The sequence below is a fragment of the Corvus kubaryi genome, unplaced genomic scaffold (genome assembly GCF_017639235.1).
Source record: "Corvus kubaryi isolate FWS band 111438036 unplaced genomic scaffold, C.kubaryi_AGA036_p1.0 37300, whole genome shotgun sequence".
Classification (NCBI taxonomy): Eukaryota; Metazoa; Chordata; class Aves; order Passeriformes; family Corvidae; genus Corvus; species Corvus kubaryi.
Genome location: NW_024581093.1, coordinates 13813541 through 13838717, shown reverse-complemented (window position 1 = coordinate 13838717; position 25177 = coordinate 13813541). Strand labels below are relative to the sequence as shown.

Here is a 25177-nt window from a genome sequence, read left to right as displayed (position 1 = left end):
CTGTTATTTAATGTACAGGCTCAATTGAAGGGCTGGTAAATACTTGGGAAGCGGCTGCTCTCAGTGATCGCAGGAATTTACTAATGAGATGCAAGCCCGGAACACTCCCATGGCCATGGAGCGCTGCACGAGAGCTCACTGACCATGAACAGGGGCTGGATACATGCTGCAGTCCAGCCAGGGCTGAAGTACCTTACAAGCAGTGGAAATTCTAAATCCATAATGTAATCCTAAAGCTAAAGGGTGAGATATGAGAGCTTTATATCAAACCACATCAGTCGACCTTTTTAGAGGAGAAAAGCACAGAACCTCAAACAAGAGGTGCTCAGCAGAGGGAGAGGTAGTAATTAGCATGGTTCATGCTTTAGGCCTCAGTCCACACAGCTTAACAGAAGAAATCAGATTTAAACATTTCAATGAAACTTCTGAGTCTTTCCCAATCACCTAATTAAGCTCTGGCACTTCACCGATGAGGAGCAGGGGCTGCGTTTAGTGGGAGTTGTGCAAAAAAAGCCAGTTCCTACTGAACCACGAACCTGAAATGGATCACACCTGTCTGGGCTTCTGTGGTCCCAGGTGGGCACCTGAGCACACACAACCCCATTGCAGGCCTTTGAGTGTAGGGACAAGGGGACAAAAGACAGTGGCTGTCTATTTGTTTGCATTTCTGCAGGGCTGTTTGGGAGTGTGCAAACTCTGACAGCTGTGCTGCCAGTCAGAATGGGGACAGACAGGAATGCTGGGTTTACAGCATCTGCACGCTGCAGTATTTTTTGAGCCACTTTCAGTTGTTCTGATACTTGTCCCACCAGTTACTGTCAGCAGTCACGAGTGGCCTCTACCATGACTTAAGTAGTTCAAGTGTTGCCTAAGACATAATGAGACTGGTGAAAAACAAGTGCCAGACTTTACAGGGTTAAATGTTCTCACTTTTGAATTTTCACTCCTCTTAATTGAAAAGCTCTTCCTCAGCATCCCCTATGCCTTTACGGAAATCTTTAACACAATTATATTGAGCACTTCCTTTTATTCTAATGATAGTTCAGTGTGTTTGCATTGCACATCAAGTGGCACCATCAAAAAGTGTGTCCCAGCATTGCAGGCACTGTGTCAACTGCTGGAGAACTATTGCAGGGAGAAGGAGAAATTTGCAATATAGGCTGTACTGATGTTGCTAAAAACATGCAGAAACTGCTTAAAGCAGTATCCATATGTAAAAATGGGTACAAGTAAGTTAAAAAATGCTAACTAGAGAAAATACTAGTTCTATTTTGTACTTCTAAAAGTACCTCCAGTCTAAAGCCCTGGGCACAACATACTCTTATTCTGAATTGCTAAGCCTTGAAGTCATTCCATTTTCTGCTCTAAGGCCTCTCCACGGAGTGAGCTTCCTTTCAGCAGAGATCTGCACGCAGCTAGCCACCAATGCCATAAGCATTGGACTGAAAGAAGACACTGACTGAGACAGTGTGATAAAAAGTTCAGATCTAACCCAGCCTTGGTGTGCTGCCTCTGTGGTGCTCCCACCCCTTGCATGGCTAGAAATGAGATCTAAAGCTGAAGGTCTGAAATTAAACTCAGTGTAGTAACACACTGTGCCACCTTTGCAACACAGGACTGGCCAAATAACATTGTTGAAAGAGAGCTATTCAAAACCTCACTCTTCTCTTCCAGATCCAAATACTGGCAGTGGTTAGTTTACTTCAAAGCAGTCTTAAATGCTGCTATTTCAAGGGCAGGCACTGGGAGAAGGGAGTAGGATGGAGTCAATCATCTTTGAATCTTTTTAATTTACTCTGTCAGTATTTCCTAAATTCAGTAATTGTGCAGTTATTTAGATGCTACTTCATCCATTCAAATTAATAACCAGCTACACCCTGTGTAAGACCCTGTACAAATGACAAAACAGAGTTATAAACTGCTGTGGGAAAAATCCCAGTTTCACCTCAAACCAAGCCAGTTTCAATGGAAAACCCAAAGGACACTAATTTTCAGGATTCTATCAGCGAATGCAGTAGTATATGTCCAAAGGACACTGCAGGGGACAATGAGGTAGGCTATGATTCTTGTTAGAAGACAACCTGTTTGTGTCTCATACTTTGAGGAAAGGTTTCAGAGAATTCATGCCAGTGTAATGACTACCCTGGTATTATTGCCAAGAGCAGTGTCTGGATGAGTTATTTAACACTTAATATCAGTTCACATAAATTAACGTTGCCATGTAGGAGTGAGGGAACATGACTTTTTCAAAATAATTTTCTGCATTTCATATCCAGGAGTCATTTTTCATTGTTCACAAAGGCAATGGCCACCCTGATCTTGCTAATTCTCTGGCCCTGTTTGCATCCCTGCAAAATTTTTCACAATGGAGTAGGATGAGAGAACATTCCAGCATGTACAATTAATGGAAACAAAAAATCTTATAGGAGTACCTTATCTGGGCAGCAAAATCACAGTTCTGCTCTACCTACTGCTCTGGTTTACAAGAGACAAGATATCTCAGGGGAACTATTTTATATCAGGATAAAGTAAAACAATAAAAATTCAATGCTGCTTGTAAAATCTGCACAAAAACTTGGTAGATAACTGAAAACAGACATGTTGCCCAGTAGAAACAGGTCTATTTGTATAGCAGGTTTATAAACAACCCAGCTGTATAACCTGTGTAGGAGATCCCCAGTCCTGCTCAGAACAAAATCTGACCCTACTGGTCAGGGGAACCATCTGCTACGGGCTGTGCAAGGAGACCACAGCCAGCTTATAACTAGATTTACAGATTTTAAGGCCAGAAGGGACAATTATGATCATCTAGTCTTATCTGTTCTACAACACAAGCCAAAGATCCTCACATGATAATTCTGGCATCAGAGCGTAACTACATTTTGAAACAAAACTTACTTGTTTTAGTTTAAAAAAGTTTTGTTTCAACAATAGCAGTGAATAAGACTCCAACACGTCCCTTGGTAAACTGTTTGACTGATTATGTATTTTCACTGATCAAAATGTGTGCCTTATTTCTAGCTTGAATTTGTCCAGTGCCTGCTTCCTACTACTGAACATTGCTACATTTTTCCCTGTTAGATTGAACAGATTTTTTTTAAATTAAAAAGTCTATTTCCTGAGGAAGGTATTTGCAGACAGCAAAATAGTCACTTCTTCACCTTCTCCCACCCTTGAGTGGAACATCCTTCCTAATTTTTCAGTGTCCTTTTAAATTATGGGTACCCACTAAAGCTTTGATGAAATTTCAACTTCAAAGCAATTATATACAGTCCAAAACTGTGTTTACATCTGTAGATTTAGCAATCAACTAACAGCTCGTATTCTGTTGCTTCCCTGCCACAGTCCCAGGCCCATTTCATCAGTACCTCTAGTATTTTTTCCTTTACATATTGCTGATTTAAAATTCATATTGTTGAAAAGAGCCCACTTGACTAAGTGACTAATCAGTGCCTCCCCATGATTTTTAGCATCTTACCATTTTTGTGCCATTGGTAAATTTTATCAACAGTGATTTTTATATAGTCTTCCAAATAATGATGAAATACCAAATAGTCGGAGCTGAAAGCACTGCTGTGGAACTGGGAGTTTATGTGCCATTTCATATCTGTATACTGATTTTTGGGGGATTTTTAGTGTGGTTGTTTTGTTGTTGCTGTTTGTTGTTGTTGTTGGCAGGACTGTCATATAGAACAAGCTACTTTTATGAGAAGAAACTTGATAAAACTTCCTTTCATAAAATAAAATTAAATTAACTATGCTACCAATTTTCAGTTAGTTAACAAATTCATTCCGCAATTTTACCCCAAATTTATGTCAGGGTAGTCCTAATTTCAAGGTCTTAATATTCTTTTTTTTGGGAAATACAAGAATAGCCAGAGCTTTTTTTACCACCATGAGTGCTCTGGATCTTGCTCTATGTTCCAAGATGTTTTTTGGGTTTTTTTTTCAATGAACTTTAACGATTTGGAGAACTCTTCAGTCAGGGTTTTAAAGATTTTATCTTTAAGTTATCCAGTCTCATTCATTCTAAAAAATATTAAAATGCAGTGGGCTACAGCATAACAGCCTCATTACTTAATGGGAGCGCAATTGTATCATTGGAAAATGCTTATGAAAACCATCATGCTTCTTTCTGAGAACACAGCAGAAGAGTATTTAATCTTCTATACCATGGTTGATAATTTCTTATCTGTTCTTGACCAGTATTAGCAAGATACCAATTGTTTAGCCTGCCAGATATACAGAATTTTACCCCATTTTCCATAACTCTCATAGCCATATACATATTTTTACTATTGCTTTTAGTTTCCCTTATCAAATTTCTGTACTTCTTAAAGATCTATTTAAACTTAGTGCTGTGAGCTTCTTTATTAATTTTTCATATTTAACATACAGCTTCTTAAAAATCTGCCCTGCACCCCTGCTCTGCACCCCACACTCCCTTTCCCCACTGAATGCTCCCCTTTAGCTTTTAAATAAGATTTCATGAGTTGTCCGTGGATTATGCCCTTCTGCTCCTCGTGGTGCTGTTCCCCACTACAGTGACAGCTGTGCACCAGGGCAAGAACCCCAACCCCAAACACCTGGCTGCCCCACTTGCAGCGGGGCTGTGACAGTCACTCAGGGACAACGTGAGTTGCAATTCAACCTCACACGTTTCTTAACAAGCTACAGTTTGCTTTCATGCAAAGCAAATGAAATCAAACATCTTATAATTCCAGAGAATATGGCTTAATGAAAATATTGAAAACATTTTCCAGCATTTTTTATTTTACCATTGAAACAGTTATTGATAACCTATTTTATCCATTGTGCAGTAGATATTTTAGAAATGAATTGCTGTATGGTTTAATTAGTTCATTATTATGCCTATTCTTACACGGTAATTTCTTTTATCATTCTAATCATTCACTTCACACTTTTTAAACCAAATGGAATATCAAAGGTTCTGTAGGATTATTTTTGGATCCTGCACATGTTTCACCACACAATTAATCTGTTTGTCAGAAATACTAGTTAACTTTTTCTCTTTACTACTTTCCTTTACTAGTCATTTTTCTCTATTATATAAGATGAAACTACCCCTACCCTGTAATAGGACAGAATTTTGATGGTTCTGATTCATTTTATTAAAGATTTTTCAATTGTGCACTTGCCATCACTATAAAATATTTTAATTTTTATAAAGTTTTATAATTGAATATTTTCCTTTATTTATATCTCATCTGCAATATTTATTTAGTCCTTTTACATGTCTTTACTTAGTTAAAATGCAGAGAGATAAATATGGTTGTTACTTTGCAGGGAAGATTCAGTACATTAATATAAACTGTACACAATTCCCCCAAAGCATATATATACGTTGTAAACCTGAAGACTTTTTACACAGCTGCTTATTGCTAAACAGTGCCTTGTCCAGAAGGGGACAATCTGTGTCTCTAATTGCTGTCACTGAAGCTGAGATTCATTATGTGACTTTCCCATTAAAATGTGAGCATTAATTTGTATAATGAAATATCACCCACTGCAGTGTTCATTAGCCATGCCCTACTGTATACTGCACATTGTTAGCTACCTAGAAACTGTAGTTAATTTCACTAATGGATATTTCCCTACTTAGTGTTTGGTAGGAAATTTATACTGTAACATTACCTCTTAAACTTTTAAGGAAATTTAAATTCAAACAATTATTTTCAACAAAAGTTTGGGATGTCATTAAGACAGGAGAAAAGGCATGCTGTACAATGTTAAGGATGGGAAATCTGGAGGAATCCAGAGAAATGAAAAGTCCTTTTAGTTCATCTTAGAAATGTAAGAATAAAGGATGTTCAATACCAAAATTGTCTCCTCTTGGAGCACACATACCCATTTTCCTTAATTATTCATATTGCTCATCCCACTACAAGCGCCTTCAGAGAATGGCAACAGGCAGTCTTTTTTTAGGAAGGAAATGTGAATTGAATTCATTTAAAACAGCACCATTTTTACTGTATTTCATCAGTTCATCTAAGCATGGTTTAAAATTGGCTAGTCACATTTCCAAGGGAAAATGCAGTAACACTGTAAATGCATATAATACATCTAATATATGCAAGATGTGTGTCACACATATTGTAACATACTCTCAGTCAATGGACACAACCCTGCCAAGTTTCTTCCTCCTATTCATCTCTTTCTTAGGTTTCTTCTGTTTAACACAATCCAAACCATCTTTCCTTTGCTCGTGCACATTATCCTTTTTTTCATTACTCAAGGGATTTCATTTTTTCTGTCATTCTGGGAATATACCTGAGCAATTAATGACAGCACAAACTCAAACTGGTCTACATCTGCAGTAGCTTCTGAGGGCTAATGCAAGGTACAAGAGGTGCTAGAGCCAATCTGAAAACAGCTCCTATAAAATGTAGGAGTGTCCCCTGTCAAAGGTAGAACGTAAGAAATTTTAATTTTTTACACTTAAATGTTTCTGCACAATCCAAATGCCAAGGCATGCAATGTAAAACCCACACCCACTTATTGTGTTTCAAGGGGGTTGAAAGTGCTCAGGAACACAAAGGAGATGCTCAGCCCCCTGAATGAAAGGACCTTAAGTTTCTGCCTCCAGAGTGGCAAAATGACAGCTCTGGAAGCACCTGCATATGGAACATTATAGGTCTGAGATACTCAGTTTTCCTTTTCACAAAGACTGAGCATCTCCAAGATTTCTGCGTCATAACCCTCCCAGCTGTATTTTATAGCAGGGAGGCCGACTCCCAAAGTGGGCAGGTCCCCCACATCTGCTCTGCACTGCTGTGCACAGACACGCCTTGCCCTTGTCCTGCCTCCCCTCCGCAGAGAGTTTGTGTGAGCTGCGGGGGCAGCACAGCCCACCTCGGCTCACCGGGCAGCAGAAAGAGCTCATCTGAGAGGGCATGAAGAATTCTGTCTGTCCTCTCTAAGACCCAAGGCTCGCAAGCATTTTGGCCTGAAAATCCTTCCTCTCTTCATTCGGGGCTGTCCCAGGGAACTGTTTCATCCATCAACTGTTTTTAGAGCAAGAAAGAGCAGAAACTGATTTCATGTAATTATGCCCTTTTCCTCTTATCACATGGGAACAATCAGAAATCATATCTTACTATCTTCCCCTTAAAGCTCTTCCTGCCTGAATATCACTGATTTAGATAAGAAAAATCCTCTACATTTTTGTGTTGGGACAAAACTGAGTGTGCTAAATAAAACTTTGATTTGTTTTTTCTTTCCTTCACAGGCTTGTTATGTGATAGCAAACTACACAGAAACTGGGACTCAGTGTGGAGTAGGTTGCAACCAAGAAATATCCAACAGAAAAAGAAGCAACCCAAGCCACTGGCTAATTCTTCAAAAACAGAGCACAGCTTCCTCCTCTTGTGCAAGATTAAGCTACTTCTCCAGCTTTTTTGGGCCAATTGCCACAGAAGCACCTCCTGGCTGGATCAGGCTTTGGGTCTGGTCTTGGCATGAGTACCAAACCAACCCAGTCGTGTGCCTCCAAACACACAGATGTTCGAAGGAGCCTGACTTCTGCTGAACTGCTTGAGCTCATCTCTAACAAACAGGTGCTGTGAGAACAAGAACAGTAATTGAGTTAATGTAGTGGAGAAATACAGTAAAGTGTTTTTTATCAGCCAGTTATATGATCCAAGCATATAATAAAGACAGAGTGTGACATAAAAGGCAGGAAACTGTCCCTGATAAGTATAAGCTAACCAATATTTGTTTAATAACTGGTATCTATTACATCATTTCCACTTAGAGCAAATCAACTTTTTATTTAATAACTCTAGTAATTTGCCAATTTACATTTTTATTTTATTTATTAGGATCATTTCCAATATGTAAAACATTGCTTCACTTAAATGTACTCTTGTCGTTATTTACAAATACTTTGTTCTCAACCTAATGGAAATTGATCTTTACCTATTTTAAAATTATAATTATTTTTAAATATATTGTAAATGTTGTTTCCATAGGTTTTTGGTTGGTTTTTTTTTAGATTTTGTTATATTATACAGGGTTTTTTTCTTGTTTTAATTTTCTTTAGTCAGTATTAATATGCAATTTTTATGGAATATTTCCATTGTAATTAATTTACTTTCCATTAGTTCTAAGGTACAAATACCAAATATGTAATCACTGCCATGTTTAACATAAGAACAAAGTGATCACTATATAATAAAACAAAATGCAGAGATGGGTAACCTCATCTTATTATAAAGAATTTTTCTTTGCCTTTCAAATACTAAAAATGTCAAACTCTTTAAACTCCATAGTTACAAGATTATTTTCCAATAAAATAACTACCATTTCTTTACTTTTACTGCATTAGAGAGCACACAAATTGGGTTTTCACTGGGTTTCTTCTTTTTTTTCCTCCCCCGAAAGTTTAAAACACAGAGAAGAATACTCCTGCCCTAAATGGTTTGCAATCCAATCAGACAAATTACATTAGGCTGCCAAATTTTAAATTTCAGTGTGGTATACTCCTACTCCACAACGCAAAGAAAGGAGAACAAAAAATACAGTGAACAAACTTTCCCATTTCAACAATGATATTTTTTCCTTTAAATAATTTTAATTTTCAATTTTTCAAAATCAGGCCTCACATTCACAAACCAAACATTAAGTACTCGATCTGTGCAAGCACATAGGAGAAACATGACTGCTGATTTTGGGAAGGGAGGAAACCATTGCTTATCTGGTACTTCAGTCAAATAAAAATGAAAAGTGAAGTTTTTCAAGTAGGAGGTATAACTGGAACGTATTTCTTCATGCAATTATTTTACCTTTCTATTAGGAAAGTAGTAATAAAATTCTGAAATTCAATTAAAATAGTTGAAAAAGAAAATGACTCCACAATTAAGGGGCTCATTATGTCTGTTTCCAAAAGGAAGTATCCCAAATCTCCAGTTTTAAATACTCTCCCAAAGCCTACCATGACAATTAACTCTGGGAAAAAACAGGATCCTATTGACCATATACAGAATTTCAAATGATGTTAACACGACCTGGGGATTACAACATTTTATGTCAGAATTTAATTATGGATAAAGTCTTCTTAAACACATACTGTGTCTCTACATGAACCTTGACATGCACATATGTACTCTCAAGCAAACAAAATATTATAATTTAAGTGGAGTGGCTAGAAATAACTAGGATTGAGAGCAGTCCTCCCAGTGAGAGACATACCAAAACAAAGTGAGTATCCAGACCAGTAGCAAATCTCTGTAGGGTAAAATGCTGTGATTGTTACTGAAATAAAATATGGGAAATTTTACCATGGTGCAAAGCATGATAAGTGTTATTACTTACAAGTACAAAGTCGTGTGAGTTCTAGTGGGGAGAAAAAAAGCAGATCCATGAAGCTGATGCATTCATATGAACAGCGAGAGGTTAAAAATGAGCATGCTAAATGGAACAAAAATAGTAACTGAGAAAAACATACAGAATCCCTAAGCAGATGCTAAGAAAGGCCTTTGAAGCAGTTAGTATAACTAAGTCTGAAACCAATAGGCTTATGCCTATTGAAGGACAAGGGTAATTGAAGGAAACAGTGATGAAGCAGGGAAGGAGACAGAAATAACCTCAACTGGGAAAAGATGATTCTATTAAAGTGGTCTTTATCCAACAACACATTCCTTGTGCTTTTATTTAAGACTGTCATACATCTTTCTCAAAAGACTTTCTCCAACTAATAAGTCCAAATCTACAGTGGGAATTAAGGCTCCTAGACACACATTATGTTAACCCCCACACACACACGGCTCATGCCGACAGTGCTCCGCTCACTTGTTCCTCTCACCTGTGTGTATTCTCAAGTGGACCTTTAAGTGGTGGGATGTTCTGAAAGTTTTTCCACAATATGGACAGTCTTTCATGGCAGAACCAAGGCTCCTGTCTCTCAGTAAAGCTGGCTGCTGGACTCCTACAGATCTCCCAGCTTCTTCTCCAATGTCTGCAACACAGAAATGTTCTCACATCACTTCAGCACGTCAGAAGTTGTTCTCACTAAAACTGCTAACACAACACAAAGTTAAACATGTCAATACTACACCTGTCTATTTCATTCTTGAAATCTGACAGAATGCTGACAATTCATGTATTTTCTTGTTATTGTCTTAAATTATTTCATCTTTCCTATCATCATTTTAAGCAGCATATGGTACCTTTATATACTGAATTATACAAGAAACAGCTGTGTCAGCAGCTGGTTTGATTTCTTCTTTTGCTTAGTCCCTATTAATTTTTTCCCCAAAAGTTTGAGATGGTTGTTTTGTTGAATCTATTTAATTTATAAGTATTGTGAAAACCTGTAGGCTTTTAGAGGCAAAAAGTTTGCACCGGTGTATTAAAACCTCCTAAAACAACAGAATTGCAGTGACGGGGGGGTCCAACAGCAGCGGCAATGTCTACACACAAAGCCAACCAGCTTCCTCTGCAACATTTCAGCATTGGAATTACAACAGGCAAACTAGAGAGTGACCTAATCATGTGAAAAACAATGAAAAAAATTGGTCAGATGAGGGGGAATTCCATCTCCCTCTCACCCGCTGCTCCTGTGTTTTCTCCTTCAGTGTTCACAGCTACACTTATCCTTTGCATCATAACACAATGGGTGAGACTCCAGGACACCACTTCTCTCTCCTGATATAAAGAAACATTCATTTCAGTCATCTTGAGTGAGCTGCTTTTATCCAAGCAGGCAAAGAACAAAATAACTTACAAAAGACTGACATAAAAATTGCAAAAAATGTAGGGCATTTAAAAAAAATGTCATTATTCAAACCACACAAGACTCATCCATCATCCCTTACATAGAGGGTCATGTAACATCACATATAAGCACCAGTTGATGATTTCATGAAAAACCATGGCAAATGTTGAAACTGTGACCCGGATTGACACTGCTGGCACATCGGGAGCAGGACACATGGGCACAGCATCACACCCCATGCAGAACTGAGCTATCTGGGTTAGATCCAGGTGGGGAGCACAGAGTTAAAACCTGCATGCAGAGTCTTGATTATTTCAACCATAAACTACTGACTAAAAATGTTCTGTCTTTACCCATTTGATATGTAACTAAAGCTGTCAGGAAACATAGTGCAGTTTACACAGCATTGCCTTTTAAATGGAAGTAATGGGACATAAGAAAGACTTAAACATTTGGCTCTAATAAAATCTATTCTCACAGTAGCAGAGACCCAAATACCACATTTCTGGAAAAGGTAACACTAACAAGCATTTCAGTATGTATTATAAAATAGTTCCTCTAAATTTTTTTGCTTAAAGCTGAAAGAAGGGGATGATAGAACTATTAAAATATATATATATATGTGTATATACATATATAAATGCTTATCTCAGTCATGTATGAAATCAAGCTATTACTACTTTTCAAAAGGCAAATCTGATAGCTTCACATCACATTCTTGTTTAACATTTTCTGACTGTTCTTAGACTGCAAGTTAAGCATAATATTTAAGTTAGAAAGCTAGTAAATGTCATTTTGAATTATCTCCAAGTACATAAAGTTCCATACTACAGGAGTTTATTTTGTCTTTGTGAGTCCAGGAAAACATACATAGGTGTTAGTCTATAATTCCAATACCCCTAAAGAGTTTAGATTTTCTGGTTTTACTCCTCAAAAGTTGTATATAATTATGGCTTAAGCTGCTTTGGGAACAAAAATGAATTCCTGAGTGCAAAAAGATTTTTCTGAAGTGCAAAACACAGAATGCATGATGATAAACTGCAGGATTTTATTTTGGTTTTCAATAAATACTATATGAGCATTATAGATAAATATATAGATAAAGTTAACAAGCCACTCAGGAGGAATTTACTGAATAAGTCTACTAGTTATGTTTTGCTATATGTCACTCTAAATGATGGCCTGTTATCCATTTGCCTTTTATCTTTCTATCTAGAGTATGTGTGGCCCAATAAAAAAGAATAAATTTGTAAGATGAACAGCTCTCTTTGCAGATTTAAGAGTCTAATTTTCACTTTACACAAAATTGAATTTTTTCAAGGGACCAAGATGATGGAGTTTACCCTAGCACTAATCCCTCTGAAAAAGCAAACTGAAAACAACAATGAAGCAAAGAAAGATGTGGGTGGTCTGAAGAGTTCTCTTTTAGATTTAAGTAGACATACAGTAGATAGCTCCAAAGGCTTTACTCCAACAGGGGCCTTACCTTGAAGAATTTTTCTTCCCACAGTGAAAGCGTTCCTAAGACTTTAAAGCTGGGCTGAGGGGTTTTCTTTTGAATTCCTCTGCCTACAAAGCCCACCGAAGCGCTGGAGGCCATCACTACCTGAATGAGCAGCTTTACATCTAAGTTCTTTTATTTCAAACAATGAAAAGATATGTTCAAGGCTGCCGACTCTCCCCACCAAATGCTAACCCAGCTTCTTATTAGGGCCCCACTTGGGCACATTGTACCTCTTTATCAAGGCACTTAAGTTTAAAATGTGCTCAGCTTTAAAATGTGTTTAAGTCTCACTGACTGCTACCAAGTCTCTCTGCTACTGAGTCTCTCAAAAGTGATCTGTGGAAAATGAAGGATGAAAAAATAAGAGACCAGCAAGAAAAAAGTTAAGAAGCAACTGGTGAATACAGGACTATGCCAACATCACAATATGTGGGGAATGGAAATCCTCAGCTCTACAAATAATCATGTATTCTACACCTCTGATGTCCCCTTCTCCTGTTATTGAAAGCCCCTTCACAAGCAGAAACTCTCAGCTCTGTTAAAGTGTGCAAAAAATGTAGCAAAAAGTAGTTTTACAGATCTGCAGAACTAGGATTGGCCTCCACAAATTAACTGATGATTTACTCAGGATTTGAGCTATGGTTTTGGGAGCTTCTCAATTCTGAGGATAAAAGATCAGGAAGGAAAGAGAACAGTTACTTATCTTACAGCCATTGCGGTTCCCTGAGTTATGTCGTCTATATGATGTGCACTTGATGCACGTGGGATTGCACTGCTTTTTTTACTATCCACTTCCATTATAGGCAGGTCAGCATCCTGAATATCTTCCTGCCCATCCCAACCTTTCCTGATTCAAGTGCAGGAAATAAGAGAATAAATTATGGTGTAGATGTACATACTAGATGTAAGACTTCTGAGCCTTGCCTCTCAACTCACTCTTGCTGAGCTTTCCTTTCACTTTAAAAGTGTCTGTTCACAGCAAAAGCCAGGGACAGAAATGGAAAAAGCAACATTCAGTTCTGTATATGAAACTGGTCTTTGTGCCAGTCTAAGGGCAAGGAACAGCTGTGAGTCCCCCGCTGCTCCATGTGCTGTACCTGCTGGGCAGGCAGATAGTGCTCCCTGACACAGGACACGGAGGAACTCAGACACAAAGCAGCTTCTGGAGAGGTATGATGGGGACATCTCTTTCAAGCCATGCCTCAGCTGCACTTAATAACTGACTGTGCGCATGTTCTCATGGGCCAAACGCAAGGAAAGAAAGTTCACTACCAACATCCATATCAGAAGGTGGCAATTAACTGCATAACCAAAGAGCCAATCTGGCCAAAATGTGAGAAAATCTGTTTCCCATGCTGACTGAAATAAAAATTAACCAATCCATAAGATCAGTATTTGAGGGATTGCCCTTCTTCAGACAGATGCCCAGTTCTCAGGAGAGGAGGGCCTAAAAGCCACTACTCCTCATCTAGCAGGGTGATCAGGTTGGTTCCACATCACTGCCACAGGCAAAAAGGAAGTTTCCACAGAAACAGATAATACCAACAAACAGTTTTGGAGCCAGGAGCACTTTTACAGTAGAAGGTTAAAAGAAAGTGAGAAAGACACCAGTGAATCCTTTTTTACAGTTGATATCTTACCACTGGTTATCAGAAATGGTCTACCCAGAAATGAGCCATGGCCACAGGCAGCAGTGCCCTCAGCACACAGATACAGATGTCACAGGGGAGAAATGCCAACTTCAGTGGATATTGCCAGAAAAGAGAAGACAAGCTCAGGTGGACAGTGAATCTGTGTACTCAAAGCAGAAGCTATCTAGGCAGTCATATGAAGAGCAAAAGGAAAAAAAATTCTTCGACATTTCCATATATGTTCTGTATGACTGGTTCACCTGTCTGGGATGAGCCTACAAACATGATTAGAAAACCGTTTTCACTTGTTTAGGCAGCTGAACTGACTTCAGTCATGTTAGCAGCCAAATTCTGAAAGGAACATCTACATACATGTTCCATAAATTTCACCAGAGTATTTATTTGCTGTGTGTATGTGAAAGTGCAGGGATTCACAAAGAGGTGCTTTCACGTTCAAAGGAGCTAAATTGCAGCCCTCAGGAAGACTAAATCATCAGTGAAGTCAGTTGGAATTTGTCGACACAAGGTTTGCCAAATTAGCCAAAAACAGGCAATCACATGGAAAAGGTAATCAACTCACAAAATAGGTAATCAGACTTACAAGTATGTGTTTGCTCTTGCACAATTTTCGACACTGTTAAAGAACCCTTTGAAAATGTGGCCTTTAAAGAAGCCTTTAAAGCCACACACAATCCCAGGTTTTCATATATTTCCGAAATTCAAAATATCTGCAGTTCTTCAGAACGGCCCGTAAAAGTTAATGAAACATGGTGCATTGAGAAGTGGTAGTGACCACAGGTATTTTTGATTACCTATAAACCACCCAGATTAGCCCATTCTGTGGCAGGAAATCTAATGTCAAGAAAGGAGTTAGAAGGTATTCAGTGTGTTAATCCTGTCACTGCTGTCACCTTTGTGCAAGTATGCCTGGACTCAACCACCTCATTCCCTGCGAAGCAGCACAGGATATGTCACGTTTCTGGGAAAACATGCTTTACCTTTCTTGCCTATTCCTAAGAGAAAGCTTTAATAATACTGAAAGTCGTGGAAAATAGGGACATAATTAAGGATATAATTAATCATATTTTTCTTGCTACCTGAAGTAGCTTCAATTAGTATCGCCCGATGTAAATGAGAACAGAATTTGGCCCTGTGCTCACAACTTGAAATTAGAACCCTATTAATGGATGTCACTACACTTTTTACTAGTGAAGTTCATGGCTTAAAATGAAGGTTTCTAATATTACTAAATATTACAGTTATATTTTAGGCCTCCAGAAAGAGTTACTAATGTCTTAGGTCAGGAACAACTTGCTGTCTCTATTGTTTCAAGGATTTAGGTTTTATAATGACCATATATGGTAATCTTAAACTGTTACTATGGATTGGCAGAGAATTTGTTTAAACACAGAGCTATTTTAGAAGAGAATTGGAAAGCAGGCCTACTAGTGAGAAAGCAGCATTCACACTGTTTGTATTATTAGAAATAAAGATTATACAAAGGTTCCACTGGTAAATAGAAAGATACCACATCTGACATGAAAATTCCCTCTTAGCCCTCAGAACCACACAGACAAACAGGCACAAACTGCCCTGCCTCTGCTAACAAATAGTCACTGGCAGAGTTCAACTTAAAGTACAGTCTAAATCCAACTGAAGTAAGATGCCCATAACCATTTGTGTGGCAAGACTTGCTGCTTGAGAAGTGGGCAAATGGCAGTCACAGCCAACTCCTCAGGCTGCAGGGAAGTAGCTGGGTGTTATTTCGAGCTCAGTAGGAAGGGAGCCAAAATATTCTAAGCAACTTCTTAGTAACTGGTGATGTGGTGGCTGCACACACACCTTGAGTCCACTCCTGGAACACAACACACTTGAAGATTGGTGATTTTCACACCCCATGGGTTCAAAACACTTTGCATGGCAATACTGTATGTATGCAGTGCTGGTTATAACTTAATGCTTTTCATTGTGGTACTCTGAGACACATTCAAGAGTCTGTATATACAACACAGAGAGACATTAATAGAACACTTAAACAAAATTAAGATTTTGTTAATCACAAAATGTTTCTTATCCTCTTCTTTTCATTTCAATCAAATTCCCTACAGAGGTTTTTTTTTTAGGAGTTCTTAGCAGTCTTACTTTTCAAATTTTTCTATAATTTTAAAACCTTTTAAGATAATCAGAGATCAAACACAGTTTCTGAGTACATCATTTTAGCTGCTTCATTTCTTTGAAGAACCGTGTGACCAAAAGACATAGAAACTCGGATTTAGCACTTAAAACACGGTGTTGTTTACTTGCCATTGTAAACTGAGCTGACAGAGCTCAGTTTTGACCGAAAATTGAGCATGGTGGAAAAATAATATTTTTTGAGATAATATTTTTTGTGTGAGACCTTTTTAACTGGTTTGTTGTTTTTGGTTTGTTTTGGCTTTTTTTTTTTAAGAAGACATCTTAAGCACCTTACAATATCTTTCATTTAACAGTTGGCAGAAGGAAACTCCCAGATGAACATTGGCCTGTGTCTTTCTCTTTAACCAGCTGAGTGATCCAAGCTTTTAATAAAGCTGTTCCAATTATTGTAAAAGTCATCTAGTACCTTATAGCCACAAATATTGACAGTTTATTGCACAACGCATTCATGACATTTGAAGGTCACATCATACATAATACATACACTTTTATAAAAGTGTCTGGAACAAAGAGATACATGATCAGCAATTACATCTTACCATTTGAGGGTATGATTTTATACTTATTGAAAATGAAACACTATAAGAAATGCAAATTGTTAATAAAACACAAAATAGTTCATTTTCTGTATTTATTGTTTTATTAATCAGCAATACCAAGTTCAATTGTAGAAAATCAATGGAATGCCATTCATGCCTCAAGAAGATTACAGTTAAATATCATTATCCTGCAAACCATCACACATATTCTTAGCTCAGCATGAGAAGAAAGTAAGGTTCAAACTTTAATCTCACTACTGTACACCTCTCCAGCCCTACTGAGCTCAGTGTAACCTCAACACTTACATTTGGATTTCGTCATATTATTAAAATATTAGTTTTGATAAAATTGAATCAAAATAAAACTGAAAAGAGTGCTGAAAAAGGTTTTTTCTTTTAAATATATGCACATGCAGGCATATCAAACTTCTTCATCCAGTGCTTCCAACTCCTAAGGCCATTATAAAAATCCCATGCACATGCACAAACAGTGTAATTAAAAGGTATAATTTGCAAAATTTATGCAGTCAGATCTGTGCACAGTCCTTCAATGAGTTCAATGAACATCAGAAATACACAGAGCTTAGTCATGGAGTGCTTGTTTTTGGTTAAAGAGTTTTCACTTTTTTGATGTCACTACTAGCTCCTGGAACTCTAGCTACCTAATGAGAGCAGAGCTAGAGACAAGTGACCATGGATCACTACACTGTTCCCCACTACATTATTGCCCCTAATACCATTTTTGGCAGTTTGTTTCAAAATCACAGAATGCCAAACTTCTTTCCGAAGCTCTTAACATGCAAAACTCTTCCACCATCCAACCCCTTCACTGGTTTTTCAGATCTGCCACTCCAAAATCATGACTTTGAAATCCCACTTCCTTAATTTGACTGTATAGATGAAAGCACTTCTGATCCCAAATCACCTAGTTTGCTAGATGAGGTTCACGAAATTCCACTAGACTTGTGTAATCTCTCCACAGGAAAAGCAGTGGCCTTAGAAGCGAATGTGCTTTGCCGTTTATCAGAATGTCATTTATCTAGCTTGTGCTAGTTTTTGCTTTCTTCAGAAGAGCACATCTGGGCTGCCAGGACACCCTATTGTGCTCCTCTGTCCATAATGTTTGTCTTCACAAGCAAAGCAGATACTTACCTTTTGGACCTGCAAAGCTGGGCTTTAAATACATATTCATGGCTCTTTCCTTGCTATTTTGCCAATGGTCTTTGCCATCTATCCTCAAAATTTCCTTTGGTGTCCAATTATAGTTCTGATAGCAAGGTTATTTCCCAAACCTTTCATTTGACATACTTTCTATGATTTTCCCCTCCCTTTCTTAAAACAATCTTAGAATATTCTGGAGTTTTAGTGTGCACAGCAGCCTGTGATTTTCAGCAGTTTTCTTACCCAAACCCTTGACTCATCTGGATTAGCTTTGATCCTGTCACCTAAATTTGAAATGGGCACATGATTACTGACCAGAGAGAACAAAGTCTTTCCAAACTTCATACAGATTGTATACTGCTTTTGGACAAAATTCCAGTGGGGAATCTAAGCAGAGAGGCTATCCAACTGGACCATCTTTTGGATTTGTATGTGTTATTTGTAGGCAGGTGTTCAGGTACCAGATGGCCTTAAAACCCATAGTACTCAGGTTATAGCAGCTTCTACAAGCTGTCTGCATCATATTCCCATCTCTGAGATTTGCAGAGTGGCTACGTGGAGCTTGATAAACACTTTTACCTAGCATTGCTCTCCTGATGCCAAGGCTAGATCAGATATCCAATTTGGGAGAGTTGCCTTACAGTCCCTCTTTAATTAAGTACTCCTGATCTCCCACTCCTGGGATGGATTGCTACTGCTGATTAAGCTCCAGAAGTAAGGATCTGTGGAGGCAATTTCATGAGGGAGAAAATGAAGTTGCTAGCTAATCAACTAAAATAACCATTAACTGGACTTCTGTGAATGAATAGATTACCTTCTTCTTGCTTCCATACCTACCCTGTTTCTTCCACGTTAGCAACTCCACAACCCTACAAACCAGAGCGGTAAGGTGTGCTTCACCATAACCTCTGTCTTGCTCCTAAAACACACGTGGGACAAACAGAACCACTTGGCACAGTGTACAGGCTACACTATGAAGCAAACCCAAGATGGTGTCAGCAAACCACAGGAAAGATGACGAACCTGGGTGGAACAGAGCTCTGTTGAATCTGTTTTCTCTAGGTTCTTCTCATGTGCCCAATAATGCAGCCCCTGAGACTCTAAAAACTACAAATTAACACCCATCTCCATGTAGTTTTCTAAATCCATTAATATTTTTTAAAATCTTTTGAGTGCTTGTATAATATGTAGAAATATTTATTAATTATACTTGCCAAGTTTCAACCTCAGTTGCTGGGTTTAAAAAAATCAAAAAAACAAATATTTTTTTCAAATGAGAACCACAGATCTGCCTTCATTATAAGTAGCTCTCAGGGCATCAGGTATCATGGGGTAAGTTCTTGCATACTATTGTTTAAGAAAACCCTTTTTCATTATTATTATCTTATCACAGAGTGGAAAAATCAGCACAAAAGTGCCAGTAGCAGGTCATCAGATTTTATAAAAATTCATTCTACAAAAGAAAAGCATAAATTATTTAAAATGTCACAAGAATTCTTTCTGTAGACGCAAGAAAAAAAAACAACCAAAAAACAAAAGAATCAGGCATGTAAAAAGAACTGTACAGGTAGCTAAATTACTGATTTCCCCCTCAACAAAATGAGAAAGAATTAAAGACTCTCATTCCGTTTACAGATTACTGATTAGAGAGGTGCTGACAGAGTCTCTAAAGAGTGAATAATGTCATGGTGTTTGTTACAACATTTGGACTACGATATGAGAGACTTTTCCAGTATCTGTATTTTCTTACTTTTAACTTTCCAGTGCTCCTTTCAAAGTAAATGACCCCTTTGAGCTAATACAAATACTTTTGTAAATAATTTTTCTCCCATTTAACTTCTTTGGTACAAGCCACTTGAGTATAAATTCCAACTTGTTTATCTATCTCACAAAAAAAGAAAAGAGCTGTATTTGAAGAAATACTTACAAGCAACTCTAAACTGCTGAATCTACTTTACTAGCACCCTTTTTCTATAAATAAAATATGTTAAATACATGAGTTTTGCTGTAATGGAAAAATATTGATTAAATTCATTACACTGAATCTTGAGAAAGAATCCTTTAACTCTTTGGTATAAGTTTTTTCCTCATTGCTTTAACAGTGTACTGTGAGAATACTGAGAACATGATATTATCTGAATGGACTCATTAATTGTTTTATACTAATGTATCTCAAAAAGTACATTACTAAGTCAACTCATATCCATGTTTTGTAAAATAGCCTTAATGTACACGGATACCATAGCGTGCTATTTGTGGGCTATAAAAATTCTGAAATGCTGCCTATGGAGCTGATATATCAATAATCCAGTTTTCCTTTTCTACTATGAAAATATAAATTTTTTTCATCTGAACTACTCTGGTTAAAAAAAAAAAATAAAGAAAAAAATACTATTTTGAATGCTGTCCTCTGATTTAGCTGAGCTTGTGGCAATAACTGGTTTAGGCATAGGCTTCAGTATGCTGGAATGATCCTGAAACTAATTTTGCATGTGTTGGAGTTGGACTGTGGCCACGCACGTCAGTATGCTGGAACAGAGTTATCTAAATCCTGAGCCTTATTTTACATGTGCTGGTGTTGGACTGTGGCCCTGCAATCTTTTAGGTCTCCATCTGTAGCTATCAAAGCCAGGGTGTGCCCAGCCACTCGCTACTGCTCACTGCTTTCCTTCCACAGAAAATCTCCGGGTTCACAACCACCCTCCCCACACACTGGGGTGACTGGGAGCTCTTCAGAGTCCTGGCAGGTCTCATCAACCTTTCTCTAAAGCCTCTTTGCTGCCATGACCAGCCTTTCGCAGTGCAGCTCACTAGGGTCCTAGGTGGTGATCGAGTCCCACATCAGTGATGAGAAATACCAACCTCTTGGACAGCTGTTCCCTCAGATTCAGCACGTTAATTCCTTTCCAATACCAGCTAAAACAGCCCACTCCTTTTTAAGCAAACTATGGAGACCACAGTCCCACGACTGATGGAACACCCTTCTGAGTTTCCCAGCCTGAATGTTCTCCCTGCAGTCATCAGCCAAAGGAATTTGAAGTCCAGAAAGTCTAGTCCAAAAGCTGGTGATTGTTTACTTCTGGGGAAGTGGACAAGAAAAGATCAGGCACTCAGAGGCCACAATACAAGAAACACTGGCTGTGCACCAACCTGGAACACCAACACAGAGGCGGTGATGGGGACTGAGCAAAGCAAAGTCACTGTACAAGATCCTTATCACCCCAAGGTGAACTGGTAACCTCCAGGGACATACAGGCTGATGGTAACAACGTACAAAGTTTTTGTGAGCCTTCTTCCACTTACTTACAGTTCCTCCACATTAATCCACCAATAAATACATATTTTAACCCATCAGGAGCACCTATAAAATTAGGAGATGATCCAGACTGGCTTGATTTGGAAACACATTTCCCTACCAGAAATTCAGTCTCTATGGAGCCTAGCAACCTGAGGAAACAACTTCACACTGAGGTCAAAATTAGACATCTGAATGAAGATCAGGCATTCTTCTCTGGCTGGACAGACACAAGTTATCTTACTGTCTGCCTCAGACACAGAGAAAGACTTATTTTAGAAGAAGAAGAGTTGTTCTATCTCTTAACTTATTAGCAATGCACTTTCTTCAAATTCCAACAGCAAAAGAAATTCAAAACCCAGGTAGTCTGCATGCACGGAAGCACCTTTTGTTTAATAAATAATTCAACCATGTATTCCTTTTTAATTTAAAAACGGTCTGACTGAACAGTCAACAGAGTGCACTAAAGTTGGCAAAATACAGTGTTGAAAAATTAAAAAGTGTATTCAAGGCCGTATTCATTTGCTTCACTTCTCATATACTGAAGAGACAGGCTGTGCTGAAGTTCTAGCTTTTTTCTTTTTCTTTTAAATTATACACATACAGTCACATGATGCTCACTTGCCTTTGAAAGCTGCCTTGCCCTGGAATTAGTCTTTCTCTCTTTCTGTTACTAGTACAGCAGCTGCTGCTCCTCTACCTCATGAACATCATCAGAAATTCAGCCAAAATGTTCTCATGAGCTCCTCTGCCATGCCTGTGAGGGCCAGACTTAAACTATCGACCATCTTGGAAAACAGAAATGCTGTAAAACACCCTGGAAATATTCAGGTCGTCATCAGATTGATGGCCCCATATATCAAGAAGTCTATAGTGAGGTACAGGAAACACATCTGGCAGCAAAAATCTGCAGATAAAGATGCACTGAAATCCATCCCAGGACTGAGTTTGTAACATGCTATTGCAAATGCATACAGATACTTGGGATCAGTCAAGTGCATTTGGTACTGACGTACTCTCTTGAAGACAGCCAAAGGCATATAGCACTATCTTAAATATGAATTCACAGGCTCACTTTCTGTAAAATAAAATTCTTAGCAGTAAGCAGCCAAGGATAACACCAAGAATAAGAAAGAAAAAAGCTAATAGAGTCAACCCTTCTGATCTGGATCACAGCCTTCTCTTCCACAGTTTCAAAGAATTTCTTGAATCTTGGAGCAGACAGAAAGGAAAGAGTAATTCTGTGGTGAAACCTCCTTATTTCTGGAGATGAATCTGTTCCCCCACACATCCCAAAGCAGCAGCAGGTACTTAATGGCTTCCTAACACAGCACAGCCTTTAAGTCTCTGCTCTGCTGAGTGTTTGGTTCCCATCACTTTGAATGCCTTTCCCGTGTTTTTCATCATTTTTGATCAGCACCTTCTGGAGCACTGACCACTCTGTAACCATCAACCAACATGAAATTCCCAGGCTGTTAATGCTCATGTGACATTAAATGCTGACACAAGGAAATCTTATCTCAGAGAAGTCAGATATGCAGGAAAGAAGATCTTTACTGGGAAAGAGTAGGGGAAACCTTACTCTTACAAAGTAACATTGTCTTTATAGAAAATGACTTGGCAATAACATCTTTCAAAGTGGGCATATTTATTTAAAACTCATTCTAGACCCTCTGGATGACAGAAATGCTTCATATTTAAGAGATAGAAATTTCACAAGTGCATCTTGACTATCACACATCTTATGGAAGAAGAGCATGCTTTTTTCAGATTTTCACTATTCTGAACAGTAGTAAAATTTCCTGCAATACATAGGATGAAAACAGCAACCAGATCATATAAATTTGTACCAATAGGGAACTTTCAACATCTTGAATTTCTCTGACAAAACTGCCTATGAATGATATGTACAAAATATATCTCTGAATCTGACAAAATATGAACAAATGCATAAATACAGAGATTTAGACCCAAACTCCTCCCCTGCAAGTCAGAGAATCTTCAGATTCTAATTTTGGTCAATTACTGGTTTACACTGAGATGCTCTGCAATAAGTACCATGTCAGAGAACAGACTGATTTAAACCCTGAGAATGCAGGCTCCTGCATTTGTGGAGACACATGTTTCCATGCTTTTTTAGGATGGCAGTAGTGGGAGCCCCTCCAACAGTCTGGCAAGCCCACACAGAATTTGGTACATAACTGGCTTGCAACCGATTACATTTGAAAGCTGTCTACAGTGGGACTGGCCAACCTAACAAAGTCATGCATGGGGTTGAGGAAAGGTGAATGGCAGCATAAACTGGTCAAATGAAACTTAAATAATTTCAACAGTTTTAGTAGCACTGGTTTTTTTATGGCTACAAATTCACAGAGAGCTGCGCAGTCATAAGGGTCATAGGTATTTGTTTCAAAAGAGAGATTCTGCTGACTACTGGGCAGTAGAGCTTGCTGATAGATGCTGAAATATTATAATAAAGGGTGGACAAACAAACAGTAACTCCTTATTGCTGCCATTTTTTTGTTGTAAAACTCCAGGAGAGTAGAACTGTGTATTTAAAACAAATGATGGGAAGATGCTACTTCAGAAAGGCAGCTCAGATACCAGACAGGACACTGATGAGTGTTGCTGATCAGCAGAACTGATTCCAGAAATAATTGCTGGATAGTCCATCATCTGCAGTACTGCTCCAGCGAGTGCTGTTCACCAAACAGCAACATCCTTCCTTTGTGTTCTAGGGTTCCTTTCAATGAATATTTGTTTTAGTTATGTTGAATCACTGCTCATCTACTAAGATATTATTTGATTAAAAAAAAAAAAATCCTTTCTTCTTGGTTACATTTTCACACAGGTTTTTTGAAGTAGGAAAGTAAACACACAGTCCCTATGATGGCAATTTCCATTCATAGTTTGACAACTAAATGTTGCGATGTTACTTGAAACTCCTGCCTCTTATCTTTCAATTTTTCTTTAGGGAAAAACAGCACAGAAATATACTCTGCCATCTATTTGAAAAGATGCAGATATAATCCACCTATGATGATGCAATTTTTGGAACTAAGACTGTGATCCAAAACAGCAGTCTGATCTACATTTTAACCACAGCTATTACAATAAATAAAACCAAACACATATATTCTCCACATATTTATTCTGATAACGCTTTGCAAGATTTCTGGCTGAGAATACTTTACATAAGTAATCATTATTGTAAAGTTTCCCTAAAAAATATGCATCTTAAGATGGTAATCAAAGCAGAATTATAGATAGGAGGGGGGATGTATCCAGATCTTTCTTTGGTTTTCATCTGTGGTGCAGAAGTTGCTAGCCATCAAGCGTTTAAATATCTGATGACAGGCAACCACCAACATAAGATCAGTTAGGGGCAGCTGACTGTCAACATCACAGGAAAGCCCATCACCTCTGGCATTGTCAGGGACTTTGTTCAGCATGGTCATTTGAGGGAGCAGTGGCAAACCAACCTTTCCCTCGGAGCCAGGGTATACCAGGGAGGTGGCTGAGGCACACTGACAGCATGGGGACTGATGGCAATCATCTGGATGCTGGCAAGGGACCATGTCCCTGTGGACAAGCTGTACTTCTCAGCAGCTTGGACAGTTTCAGTCTGTCTGTCTGCACCCTAACACATGCAAAGGCTTTATCCCTAAACAGATTTTCATTAACTTGCACTACCAGACCCTCCCCAAAAAGAGAAGGAGGTTTTGCAGAAATTCAATGAAGAATTCTCTTATTCAACAAATTTGCTGCATTTTGGACATGTACTAGGAAATCTCTAAGGGTAATGTTTTTTCCTTAAAGTTGGATTTTGCCTCTTGTACTTGAGCTAGAACTTCATTGTTGTAGCAAAAAGCCATCAAAAGGGTTAAATAGGTTTGGTGTTAAAATCCCATTATGTGTAGCTTAGGAACTAAACTACCTTAGATTGCACTAAATATCCTCCTGACCAGACCTTTTGATGTATTCTTTCAATTTATATTTGCACCCTTCATGTCTTCAGCTGCTGTAGTTCCTCCAGGTAAAACAGGCCCCTGTCCCTTTCAGTGTCTGCCACAGACAGAGTGTTAGTGCAGAGTTAAAGTGTGGTGCAATCCACCA

General features: G+C 38.3%; 1 protein-coding gene across 7 annotated transcripts in view; it reads right to left on the bottom strand.

Annotated features, from left to right (window-relative positions):
* Positions 1-25177, bottom strand: part of ZNF536 (zinc finger protein 536) — a 347905-nt gene that overhangs the window by 121040 nt on the left and 201688 nt on the right. For all 7 annotated transcript variants that reach the window (XM_042027598.1, XM_042027596.1, XM_042027599.1 and 4 more), the window contains one exon: positions 9824-9976. In XM_042027598.1, coding sequence (XP_041883532.1) covers positions 9824-9976 — 153 coding nt within the window. The remainder of the gene's footprint in view (positions 1-9823; positions 9977-25177) is intronic.